This window comes from Macaca mulatta, chromosome 7 (assembly GCF_049350105.2).
Source record: "Macaca mulatta isolate MMU2019108-1 chromosome 7, T2T-MMU8v2.0, whole genome shotgun sequence".
In the NCBI taxonomy this organism is placed as follows: Eukaryota; Metazoa; Chordata; class Mammalia; order Primates; family Cercopithecidae; genus Macaca; species Macaca mulatta.
In genome coordinates, this window is record NC_133412.1 from 107830199 (window position 1) to 107844116 (window position 13918).

General features: G+C 40.2%; 1 protein-coding gene across 3 annotated transcripts; it reads right to left on the reverse strand.

Annotated features, from left to right (window-relative positions):
- Positions 1-1607: 1607 nt before the first annotated feature.
- On the reverse strand, positions 1608-5753 carry CFL2 (cofilin 2). 3 transcript variants are annotated; one of them, XM_015143527.3, is made up of 4 exons: positions 5698-5753; positions 4403-4710; positions 4211-4287; positions 1608-4128 (listed from the first exon to the last, which is right to left on the reverse strand). In XM_015143527.3, the coding sequence occupies exons 1-4, from the start codon at positions 5698-5700 to the stop codon at positions 4016-4018; spliced, it is 501 nt and encodes a 166-aa protein (XP_014999013.1). In that variant the 5' UTR covers positions 5701-5753; the 3' UTR covers positions 1608-4015.
- Positions 5754-13918: the final 8165 nt, after the last annotated feature.

Below are 13918 nucleotides of genomic sequence, written 5' to 3' on the forward strand. Positions count from 1 at the left end.
TCTGTCTCAAAAAAAAAAAAAAAAAAAAAAAAAAAAAAAATTAGCTGGGCATAGTGGTGCATGTCTATAATCCCAGCTGCTCAGGAGGTTGAGGTGGGAGGATCACTTGAGCCCAGGAGTTCAAGGTTATAGTGAGCTATGATTGTGCCACTGCACAGCAGCCTGGGCAATAGAGTGAAATCCTGTCTAAAAAAAGAAAAAAAAATGCGTGTGTATATATATGTATATATGTGTGTGTGTATATATATATATGTACACACACAGAAGTTATAAAAATAGAGGTTCAATGATTTATAATACATCTTACTTTTAACGAAAACATTTAATATCTACTTACATAGTTATTAACAATGAATAAACATATTACATTTACATGGCATTTTCCTGTTTTCAAAAACCATTTCCATATTTAGTGCTCAGGAAACCTATGGTAAACAGATATTATCGTTCCCATACTGTGGGTTAAAAAACTGAGGCTTAGAGATTTAATTTGCCGAATTGCATTATGAGAGGAAAATTAAGTGGAGAGATGATTCCTCTAATTCTACATGGAAATAAAGCAATTAGTTGGATGCTCCAGAGCAAAAGAAAAGCCTCAGACTTCTTTATGGGCTAAGAGGAGACAGAACATCCATAAACTCATGCTGTCTTCAAAAGCAGTATTTGAGCAGGGCGTGGGAGCTCATGCATGCAATCCCAGCACTTTTGGGAGGCGGAGATCAGAGGACAGCTTGAGCCCAGGAGTTGGAGATCAGCCTGAGCAACATGGTGAAACTCAGTCTCTACAAGAGATACCAAAAAAAAAAAAAAATTATGCCTGGTGGTGCATGCCTGTAGTCCCAGCTACTTGTGAGGCTGAGGTGGGAGGATTATCTGAGCCGAGAAGGTTGAGTTTGAAGTTAGTTGAAATTTTGCCACTGCACTCCAGCCTGGGCAATAGAGTGAGACCCTGTCTCAAAAAAAAAAAAAAAAAAAAAGAGGGCAACATTTACTGGGACCTGCCTGCACATCTCTAGTAGCTTTAATACTATTCATAGAAAAATGAACATTCACGTTGTTTTGCATCTCCACTTACTATTAAATTTGCAAGCAAAAACAGGAACTATGAAGAGCAAAATGAGATTGTTTTTTCTGAGTGGCAAACCTAATGGAGTGTTCTTAACCTCTTGATGATTTACCATTGTTGAGATTATTCCTTAACAAGAAAACACTTTTAAAAGAATTTCCTCTCAAAGCTTATTTGCCAGATTCCATAAATTAGCTGCTACAAATGTTCTGTATCAAAGAAACTCAAACCCAGTAAGAGGCTTCTCTTCCAATGTACGAAAAAGGCACATTTCAATACACAATGCTGGCCACACTATTTTAGATAATGATGGAAAATGACAGCTGATAGCCAGTTTGGGACACATGCCAACTGTTCCCATTTGTCTGAAAATGCTAAAATTAATTGCTGTAATACTCAGTTTTTAAAGAAAATTGGTATTGATGAGAAATTATCAACTAAAATCCTTAAAAACAGAATATAGATGATGCCTCTTTGAAACACGTTTTTAAACTTTTAATGTTCTGAAGTATAAGTAAACACATCTCAACAGCTTTAAATATTTTCATATATTTTATTTTTTAAACTCTTCATATATTTTATTTTTTAAACTCTCATAACTTTGCAAGCTAGCAGTAAAATATTGCCTTCAATATTTTACTAATTAGCACCGTATACCTTTTAAAGCTAACTGGAACATTGATTCATTATAAATGATTGTAAAATAAAATGATCATTTCAAATGCCAAATTAATCTCAAACAACAAGGGAACTATTAATTTTATCTTTTTTTTTGGCTCTACGCACAAAGATGTATTTCAAAGATGAACTTAACTATATTAGTATCAGTTTTGCTAATCTAGCAAATCAAAGTATCACAGTTTAAAGCAATAGTTAATCTCTGAAATTACTAAAGAGGCATACAAGAAAAAAGGAATCAGCTACAAAAACAAAAGATACTACGTAACTGATTTATAGTCCCTTATTTTTTGAAAGAATGAGGAAATAACTCAATGAAAAATTCCATGGTGCAAGTATCAGTTACAGATATGGTTAAGTATACATCAGTATTCTCTGTTTTGCTTATTAGAGTTTGGCCTTACCAAAAACCATCGAAATGTCCAGGATAACTCACAGGGACTACTGGAAGCCTGAAATAAAATTGCTCAGTGCAAAAAGATCCCAAACCATTTATATAATTTTAAATGGAAGCCTATTTTTAATGTTCACATCTGAAAAATCTTTCAAAAATATGGGAAAAAATCTAATTATACTAAAATTACTTCCACACATTCAAAAAAGCTTTTTAAGGGATATTTTCTTTCCTGTTTTCTGATAAAGGCATTCCTCTGAGCTATGGGGTTAAGTTCTGAGCCACGACTGACTGCTTACTAGCATGCCTGTTTTGCATACCAGTAGAATCAAGTCCAGTTTTGCCATTTGTGGATAACTATGACAAGATACAAAAGCATGTGTTTGCCATAAATAGCCCTGGCTAACAGCAAACCGCTCACACTGAGCAGATCAAATTCTCTATAAGGAGCACAGTCTGGACCATAGCCAAATCCCACTACTAATGTTTAAGACTGCTATATCAATTCCTATTCCAATTCAATTTGCAAAATATATTCAGAAATAGTAGGTGAAATGACTGTTCCGAAACATCAGAAGTATCATTAAACTTTTAAAGGAATTTTACAAATTATTTTCATTATGATCAAATAAGCAATAAGAGCTTCCTGCTTCTACTACACAACTACTTAGAAATGTAAATGTGAATAAAAAAATAACTATGCTAATTTATCCAGAGAACAAATCAGATATTGAAAAGTATTTATGCCAAAGTGCAAAAAATAATTTCTGATCTTCATATTAACACATAGGAAATAAATAATGTTTATAAAAGTACTATTCTTTAACAATGGTATTTTATATTAGTTGGCTTTAAGATAGAATATTTTTTAAACCAAATAAATCCAACAAATCTGGAAAGTATCACACATGAATGTTGTACAAAAAAAATTCTCAAATGACCAGTGCAGAGATTAATAATATTACCCTAGAAGTTGTGTCACATAACATTTTGCAAAATTTCCAAGGAAAACAAGGCAACATTCTCTAATATGCCACAATTTTTATTGCAACGTGGCCATGTTTGTAAGGGTGGGGAGTTTGATCTCAAAACAATGTTCCATTTAAGGCTCTTTTATACAGAAATTGCCATCATGACTGATATTCAAAATATCTTTAGTGTTGCAGGACTCACATGGTAAACATAAAAGTCCTACACTTATTCAGTAGTGTACACTCAATGGAAAACAAAAAGGCATTAATAACAGCTATTTCTTTTAAGAAGGTATGCAGGTAACAGGAATGAACACTGAGGTACTAGGATAAGTTGATGACACAGTTAACAAAACTTAATTGGCATTCCTTTTAGGATATTAAACTTGTTACAAAAAGTGCTTTTAATGCATAGTGTTATATCCGTGCTGCCATGTCACAAAAATAGGCTTGCCAAGGCAGGTGAGGTGTATGAATGCTCAAGCCTCACAGAACTGCAATCAAGTGCAACTATAAATAATACTGAAAAAAGTTGACCATCTGACCAGTGGATAATACTTTCAAGGCATTCAATTAGCTTATCCTTTGCAGTATTCTAAGCTATTCACATTGACGATCACATACATTGTAGTGCTTGCTGCAAGGGAGGCATATAACCAGTTGTTTTGGCTAAAATATGACAGGAAGGCATTCCTTGGGTTCTACATAAAAGTAACAGTATTAAACAGTCTAATGGCAATCACTGATTGGCTGCTTAAATAAATGATATTTCCTTCATTCATTGTGTTGGAAGGGCCCAGTGGAAAGGGGGAAAAAAAACAAAAAAACAAAACCTAATACTATTCCAATGGACTGAGCTGGAGAAATGCAAGCTCCTTAAGATCCAGATGGCACTTGACTGTCATTTTATAATGGTTTTCCTTCAAGTGAAACTACTACATTGCCTCCCAATTTCTCTCCAAGTGTCGAACGGTCCTTAATATCATCCAAGCCATTTACTTGCCACTCATGTTTAATACCTAAAAAGAAGAAACATTACGCTATTACTTTATTATAATGAATAAATAATAATTTCTCTGCACAAAATAATCAAGATTGTACCTGTAAATTTCTTTTTAATGGCATCTTTAGAGCTAGCATAAATCATCTTGCTTTTTAAAGGTGCACTTTCAGGAGCCCTACAGAAAAAAAAAAAAATTACTGAATCCCATTTATAAGAAAAACAAAGGTAAGACTGACTATGATAACAATCCTTGCATTTTAAAAGTACTTTTTTCTTTTGTTTTTACACACCAGAATATAAATACTAGGTCTTCTTTCTTAGACTCTTTTGTTTCGTATGTGGCATCGTACAAAGCATATCGGCAATCATTCAGAGGTAGCAACTTCACAAAAGATGTGTAGGGGTCCTCTACAGTATCACCAATGTCACCCACCAAGATCTGCTTTGCTTCCTCTACAATTATTTGTCTTTTGTCATCGCTTAAACAGAAGAGAACTGCTTTCTTTCTCTTTTTGATCTCCTCTTGTGTAGAAGATTTCCTTACTTTCATATCATTAAAAACTTTTATGACTTCATCATTCACTGTAACTCCAGAAGCCTGAAAATAAACACAGAACAGTAATTCAGAACACGTATTTTGGTTTTAACCAAAATTACTGTTTGCCTAGAGAAGACTCACTTTAGTCTGGACATCAAAAATTGCACCGTACCATGTAAGTCGTCCAATCAGATTTGTCACATTTTAAGAATCAGTAGACGATACAGCGAAGGAGTCTAACTCATCCTGCCCATTCATCCTTCTTAAAGGGGTTTGGATGTGGAAGCGAAAGGGACAAATACAAGTTGTCCCATCCCTGAAATGTTTCCTATTTCACTGGGTGATGTCAGAGCTTCAGGAGCGGCAGCAAAAATACCTTCTGTATTGTGTCAACTCGGCTGGCCTTAAAAAAACACTTTTGGATTTCAGTTAATGCTTCTACTATTTTTTTCTTTAAAGTCATCCTAGCCACTGACGTTTCCTCATAAGGAAAGAGAATCAAGTGTAAACTCCAAACCGCCCACGGCCCACAGCTCACATGCAGACACTCCAAAACTAACGGAACGAGTGTAAAAGCATTTACGGCGAGAAAGCATTTTAAAAAGTGTTTTCCCTCTTTCTTAATCTCCCGTAAGGGTTTCATTACAGGCCATCCAGACCCTGACCCACACAGCGTTCGCAGCACGTACCAATTTTAAAGCCTCGCGTGTTAAGTAAAATTAGGAAGCGAAGGGCAAAGGCGGCGCGAGCGGCTGCAGTCCGCAGACCCTCTCGCGCCCCAGCCCGCCCGGCCCCGACCCCGACCCCCAACCTGCGCCGGCGCCCGGGCCCTCCCCGCTCCCCAAAATCCAAAGAGCAGCAGGGCAGGGCCTGACGGCCGGAGGGCAGGCCGGTCGGTTGGAGAGCAGCGGAGCCGCAGAGCAGAAGCGCCCACCTTGGAGGCCAAAATCAGGTTAAAATGGCGGCCTCACTCCCGGGGCCGTGCGGGGCCGCGCGGGGGGCTTTTCTCGCCATGCCGCGGCCTCCCGGCCAGCGCGCTCGTCTTACCATAGTGCCCTCGGCTGTGGCTGCGGCGGCAGCTCGGGCTCCGGCTCTGTGGCACTGGGAGGAGAAGGAGGGGCGGGCGAGCGGGTGGGCAGCGGAGAGTGCGGGGCACGCCGGGAGCTGCAGCCCGAGGGAGGCGGCGGGGCTCGGCGGGCCGCAGGCGGCGGGCGGGGCGGTCACGTGGGCAAGCCGGGTCCCTAGCCGGCGCCGCGCGCTCGCAGGCCGGCCCTCTGTCCCGGCCCCCCGGCTGCCCGCGTCCTCAGCCTGACCCCAGAGCGCGAGCTCTGCAGGCCCGGGGGGCGGCGCGGCGGTAGTGGAGCCCGGGAGCCTGGCAGAGTCGCCTCCAGCCCCCGGGCACCACCCGTCAGTCGGCGGGAGAAAGTGCTGGGCTCCCAGAGGGGCGTTTCCACCGCCTCCACAGGGCCCTGCGCCAGGGGTGGGTGCGTGTGAGGGGAACTCCTGCGAAGGTGTCTTTCCTTAGTTACCTGTGGTTTCCCCGAAAGAGGCTGGATTTCGACATTTTGAGTCTTTTTGGAAAACCCCCAGTTATTTAGAGATAAATTACTACACGGGATTGCCCCAGTTGATAGTACTTAGCAAAAACAAAATGATACGCAGTGTTGGTAAATCACTTTTCAAAACTCTAGTTGAAATAATAATGATGGTAAAAAAAAAAATTAGGTGGTAGCATTCCTTAGTAATATCCTTTTACATTTTAGACTTCATAGGAAATGGATTGTACTCTCTCTTAATAGACATTTCATGAAGCTCCAGCTATGACAGCTGACATCAAATAAGCCGACGCAGTCTCTTCTAGCAAAGTCCGTATAACTGCGCCAAGGCAGTTTCTCTCTCTCTCTCTCTTTTTTTTTAAATCTTAACTCCTCCATACCTCAGGGTTCTTCGTCTGTAAAACAAACTGTTATTAAATTATCGTTAAGGCCATTTCCAGCTTTAGATTTCAGTTTCTGAGTATATCAGTGTTCAGTAGGAAATGGTGTGTTTGTGGTGGTCTCAGGATTGAGGTTAGGCAGGAAAATCATGACATGATGTTTGCCCTAGATTGTGTGATAAGTGCTTTTAGCCAAAATTTACTGTATTTTGAATGGAACATGCTAGGCATTGAAACCTAGACCTACTTTTCTGTCTATATCTTGGGTTTGTTTTCTCAATTGGAAGATGGACTTCGTTTAGCGACAAAAATTGAGAAGGAATTTCCCAATGTCTAAGCATGAATCCCAAGCAAGTGGATAATACTTTATATCTAGCTGGTACATTACAATTTATGGAACCTTTCACTTTATCTGTTGAACTTCCAAGAAGTCATGGAGAATGTCTCTCCAGAGCTCTGATCATCTGCTATGTGTAGGTATTAGCAAATTCCTGTTCGCTTCATCCTGGGGTCACCTTCCCTTCCCAACCTCAGAGATTTGCTGCAGCCTCAGCAGAGCCCAGGTCTGATGACACTGGGACCTACAGTGGGTGTCAGAACCTTACCCACTAAAGCTGGGGATTCCAAAGATATTAGTCACCCCCTAGCTCGGACTTCAACCCCTTTCCAAGCCTCTCATTCCCTCTTACCCTCCCCAGACGGAGATGGTAATTCCCATGTTCTGGGATTCTTTTCCTGAAGTTATTTTTGTCTTGCATATATTTTGTTACCTTATAATAACTTGTTTATGTCTTCTGCCACCCTACTGTGCTGTAAGCTCCTTAAGGATCTGAGTCCTAGTTACCTTTGAATTTCTGAAACCTGACACATAGTAGGTGCTTAATAGATGCTGAAATAATAAATTTAAGATGCTTTAGTGCTGTATAGAGAGAATGAAAAGGAAGCTTCTGAAGGTTGTGAAGGCTTTCTACATGCCTTTGTGAGGATGGCTCTGAGAATGTCAGGGTCAGTAGCAGCTTCCTGCCTTCACCCCTGTGAGTTATAACCAGAACTTACCACCACTTGGTAAAGGGGCAGCATTGCTAATCATCGCTGCATGAATTTTGGTCACTGTGTAGTGGAGGGATCTGAGTGTCAGATACGACATGTATTAGTGTTCAATTGTTGCTATAACAAATTACCACAAAATTACTTGCTTAAAACAACAAAAATTTATTATTTATTGTCTTACAGAGTCAGAGAAATAAGTCTCTCTCTATATATACATAGGTTTTTAAGAGATAGTCTCTGGTTCTGTTGCCCACCCAGGCTGCTGGAGTGCAGGGTGTGATCATAGGTCACTGCAGCCTCAAACTCCTGGCCTCAAGTGAGCCTCCCACCTCAGCCTCCTGAGTAGTTGGGATTACAGGCATGAGCCACCACAACTGGCAGAAATAAGCCTGATGGGGCTAAAGCCCAGAGACTGTAGCGGGATACTCCTTTGCCTTTTCCAACGTCTAGAGGCTGCCCATCAATTTTTTTTTTTTTTTTTTTTTGAGATGGAGTCTCACTCTGTCACCCAGGCTGGAGTGCAGTGGCGCGATCTCGGCTCACTGCAAGCTCTGCCTCCAGGGTTCACGCCATTCCCCTGCCTCAGCCTCCTGAGTAGCTGGGACTACAGGCATCTGCTACCATGCCTGGCTAATATTTTGTATTTTTAGTAGAGATGGGGTTTCACTGTGTTAGCCAGGATGGTCTCGATCTCCTGACCTTGTGATCCACCTACCTCGGCCTCCCAAAGTGCTGGCATTACAGGTGTGAGCCACCATGCTCCACCTGCCCATCATCTTTGGTCTGTGGCCCCAGGCAGCAATTGCATCACTCTGACCTCTGCTTCAGTCACCACATTTCCTCTGACTCTGTCTCTCCTGCCTCCGTCTTTCACTTATAGTTACCTATAAGTGAACATTATGGTTACCTTGTACCCCACTTGGTAGTTTAGGATAATTCCCCCTCTCAAGATCCTTAACTTAATCACATCTGCGGAGTCCCTTTTGTCATATAAGTTAACATTCAAAGACTTTGGAGGTTAGGATAGGAACATCTTGGTGAGGAGGGGTTGCATTATTCTGCCTACCATACAACTATTCTGAGCAATTTCAAGCTCAAGCAAACAATTAACAGGTGTGACAGAAGGACACCAAACAATCTGGTACTAGGTACTTTTGTGCTGTAAACAACTAAGCTATAATTATCCACTTACCAGACCACACATGGATGGCAGTAACAACTATTAGGAACTTCGTGAGAGCAACCACTGAATGCAATCTCAGCTCAGACACTAGTAGCGGTGCAGTTTCAGGCCATTGATTTAGCTGCTGTAAGGCTCAGTTTCCAAATCATGTGTAAAATAGGGATTCTATGACCTCTTCCCTCTCAGGATTATGGGGAGGATCAAGAGAGAGAATGCATGTAAAGCCCTTGTCCAGCACAGAAATAGGAACCCTGGAGCTATTATTACCACCAGTGCAGAGTGAAGATGAAAGCAGTGATTTTATCAACTCATAGGCAATAGTCATGAAGCTGTCCCAATCCTCATTGATTCTGAAGGCTCAGCTAAAGTTTGTTTACTCAAGATTCTTTAAAAAATTGGAAAGGTGATCATTCCTTAATATATATAATATATTCCTCCAAAAACAATCTATTTTTATTACATATGTATTTATTTACTTACTCACTTATAGAGATGGGGGTCTTACTATGTTGCCCAACCTGGCCTCAACTCCTGGGCTCAATCCTCCCACCTCGGCCTCCTAAAGTGCAGTAATTACAGGCGTGAGCCACCACACCTGAGAAACAATGTGGATGGAGTTTCTGTAGTGTGTAAAAGTTTGAAAGAACTATCTAAAACAATGAATCTGGAAGATTATGCAGACAAATTCTGTGTAAGCCCTACTCCCTGTCAAGAGACATCACATTCTCAGCTTCCACAGCCACTTCCTGACAAAGACAAATGTAAGCATAAAGACACTACCACTTCAAAATGTACCTTTTTACTGACATGCCTTCCTAACTCTGACATATCCTTCCTAACCCACGCCTGAGCTAAAAGACTGATGAGGAGTCAAGTCCTGTATTTTTCTAAATCCAAGTTGAATTTAGACCTAGAAAATAAACACAGTAGGAGGTGTTTTTTGGAGTCCAATCACTGTGACTCACTCTCTGATCCACAAACTCACTTTGGGTCTTACATGTCCCGTCTCTGGTTCTTTCTAATTTAGGAGAATGACCTCACAATAAAGGAATTTATCAGTAATCTGTGTCACATGAAGTGGTAATGAAAAGGTAGCAGTATTGAAATGCAATAATTAGTGAAATGTAGTTCAAAATGGTCTCAAACTATAATTACCGACTTCAATGGTATAATACATACCAGCTTCAACTTATTAACTCAGACACAATTTATCAGATTCACCCACCAGTTATTTGTAAAACCTCAATCACAATGTTAATTAATAATGCATTGATAGTAATTGAATTGTGATAGTAAATAGCAACTGGTTACCTAAATTATACAATCCATATAAAACATCATCTGATAAAAGAAACTTGCTAATAATTTATTAAACACTCCTTTGTTTAACTTACTTTTTTACAAAAGCAGTAGATTTTGGCTGGGTGTGATGGCTCATGCCTGTTATCCTAGCACTTTGGGAGACCAAGGTGGGCGGATTGCTTGAGTTCGAGACCAGCCTGGGCAACATGGTGAGACCTTCATCTCTACAAAAAAAAATATATATATATATATTAACTGGGTGTAGTGGTACGTGCCTATAGTTCCAGCTACTTGGGAGGGCTGAGGCAGGAGGATGGCTTGAACCCAGGAGGTCGAGGCTGCAGTGAGCTGAGATTGAGCCACTGCACTCCAGCTGGAGTGAGACTCTCTCTAAAAAAAAAAAAAAAAAAAAAAAAAAGTAGATTTTATTTTTGTTTTTATTTTTTAAATTTATTTATTTATTTATTTGAGACGGGGTCTTACCATCACCCAGGCTGGAGTGCAGTGGCGCAATCATGGCTTACTGCAGGCTTGAGCTCCCTGGGCTCAGGTGATGCTCCCACCTCAGTCTCCTGAGTAGCTGGGACTACAAGCGTGTGCTACCACGCCCAGCTAATATTCGTATTTTTTGTAGAGATGGAGTCTCCCTCTGTTGCCTAGGCTTGTCTTGAACTCCTGGGCTCAACGGATCCTTCTGCCTCAGCTTCCCAAAATACTGGGATTACAGGCATGAGCCGTGACACCTAGCCAAAAGCTGTAGATTTTAAAACCATAGGCTAATCATACAGGCATGAAAAATGTAACATATAAAAACTATATGTTAAGGGACATGAGTAAGAGTTGGAGAGAGATCATAAAATGAATACACGCATGAAGAGTTTATTCATTCCATCCATTAATTCCTTTATTTCATTTATTGAGCACCTCTGCTGGGTGTTGGGAATGCAAAGATAAACATAACATAGTCCCTGCCTTGAAGCAAGTCAGTCCTGTGGGAGCACAGCAAGGAAGCTGACATTTATGAAACAGTCCCATGCATGCTACAATGGCATATGCACAGAATGTCTTGTGAGCACTAAAGAGGGCCACCAGTGCAGTGTGGAGTGAGTTCGGTCTTAAGGGACAAGTGGGCATTTACTAGGCAGATGAAGGAAGGGTACTCAAAGCAAAGAGAACCAAATGTACAAAGCTACAGTGCACGAGTGAAGCAGAAGAAACCCCAAGTAGTTTGTTGGAGCCTCTGGGTTTGGAGGGAATAAAGAAGGAATGGTAGGAAGTATCAGATCTTATGAGCCTTATAGACAATCTTACAGTCAGAACTTTATTCTGCAGATCATGAAGGAGACATGATTTTTCAAATGTTTTTAAAATAATAAGTATATTGAGATACTCATAGACCAAGAAATTTGCCTTTTTAAGTGTACCATTCCATGTTTTTTAGTATTGTGCAATCCCATCACAACTATCTAATTTTGAATCTTTTTATCACCCCCAAAAAGAAAACCCCATACCTATTAGCAGTCACTTTACATTCTGTCTTCCTCTGAGCTCCTGGCAACCATTAGTCTACTATCTTTGCAGATTTCCCTGTTCTGGACATTTTATATGAGTGGAATTTTATAATATGTGATCTTTGTGACTGGCTTCTCTGACTTAGCCTGTTTTCAAGGTTCGTCTAAGTTGTAGCATGTATCACTACTTCATTTTTTATAATCAAATCATATTCTGTTGCATAGAAATACCACACTTCCTTTATTCATCAGTTGATGGACATTTCAGTTGTTTGTACTTTTTGGCTATTATGAATAATGCTGCCATGAACATTCATGTACAAATTTTTGTGTGAACAGATATTTTCATTTCTTTGGGTATATACCTGTCAGTAGAATTACTGGGTCATATGGTAACTTTATATTTTAACATTTTGGAGAGGTCTCAAACTGTTTTCCAAAGTGGCTGCCCCATTTTATAATCCCATTCATACATTTTATAATCCCATTCATACATTTTATAATCCCAGTGTATGAGGATTTCAATTTCTCCACATCCTTGTCAACATTTGTTATTGTCTGTCTTTTTTATTTTAGCCATCCTAATGGCTGTGAAGTGGTATCTCATGGTGGTTTTGATTTGCATTTCCCTAATGTCTAATGATACTGAGCATCTTTTCATGTGCTGCTTGTATCTTCTTTGGAGAAATTCCTATCTTTGCTCCATTTTTAAATTGAGTTATTTGTCTTTTTATTCATTTGTAAAAGTTCGTCATATATGCTGGATACAAGTCCCTTACTGGATATATAATTTGCAAAAAATTTTTCCATTTTGTGGGCTGTCTTTTCACTTTCTTAATGGTGTGCTTTGAAACTAAAAAGTTTTGAATTTTGATGGAGTTTATCTAATTTTTCTTCTGTTGCTTGTGCTTTTGGTGTTACATCAAATAAATCATTGCCTAATCTAAGGTTATAAAAATTTACTCACATATTAAGGGTTTTAGAGTTTTAGTGCTTATATTTAAGTCTATAGTCTATTTTGCATTAATTTTTTAATATGGTCAGGTAGTGGGCCAACTTCATTCTTTTGCATATGGATATCCAGTTGTTCTAGCACCATTTATTGAAAAGACTAATTTTTATTTTTATTTTTGGAGAAGGAGTCTCACTCTGTTGCCCAGGGTGGAGTGCAGTGGCGGCATCTCGGCTCACTGCAACCTCTCCCTCCTGGGCTCAAGTGATTCTCCTGCCTCAGCCTCCCGAGTAGCTGGGACTACAGGCACGTGCCACCACATCTGGGTAATTTTTATATTTTTAGTATTTTTAGTTGAGATGGGGTTTCACCATGTTGGCCAGGTTGGTCTCAAACTCCTGGCCTCAGGTGATCCACGCACCTCGGTCTCCTAAAGTGCCGGGATTACAGGCGTGAGTCACTGCGCCTGTCCTCTAATTTGTTTTTTAAAATGTCATTGTAAGTATGCTGGCAATCACATTCTAAGATGCCATGAATTTTTAGATTTATAATTGCTTATTGATGAACTGAACTGCTAACAAGAAAGGAATTTCTCTTGTATTTCACTTGGATTACTTATGCATCTGGAGATTAAGTTATTAATGAATGTCAATGGAAACATATATTTTAATTAATTAATTAATTAATTATTTTTGAGATGGAGTCTCGCTCTGTTGCCCAGGCTGGAGTGCAGTGGCGTGATCTTGGCTCACTGCAACCTCTGTCTCCTGGGTTCAAGCAATTCTTCTGCCACAGCCTCCCAAGAAGCTGGGATTACAGGTGCATACCACCACGCCCAGCTAATATTTTGGATTTTTAGTAGAGACGGAGTTTCACTATGTTGGCCAGGCTGGTCTCAAACTCTGGACCTTAGGCGATCCACCCGCCTCGGACTCCCAAAGTGCTGGGATTACAGGCGTGAGCCACTGCGCCTAGCCAGAAACATATGTTTTTAAACCACTTGAGTTTCTACTATGTGCCAGGAACTGTGCTAGACACTGAGTGTAAGATGGTCTAGAAAACAGACATGGTCCCTGCCTTTGTGGAGCCTGTAGGCTAGTGAGAGAATAACAGGGGTCCCTGATATAAACTAGAAGAAGTAAAGAAAGCTTTTCCAGTTGAAAAGTCCTCCAAATGAAGGCAAAGCATGAAAAAAGACTAAGAAGGAGCTTGGCTCTTTTGGGAAAATAAAAGGCCAGTAGAACTGGAGTGTAGTGAACAAGGAGAACAGTGGCAGATAAGGCTGAAGAAATGGTCAGGGGCCAGTTAATGCAAGGCTTTATAAACCATGTCCC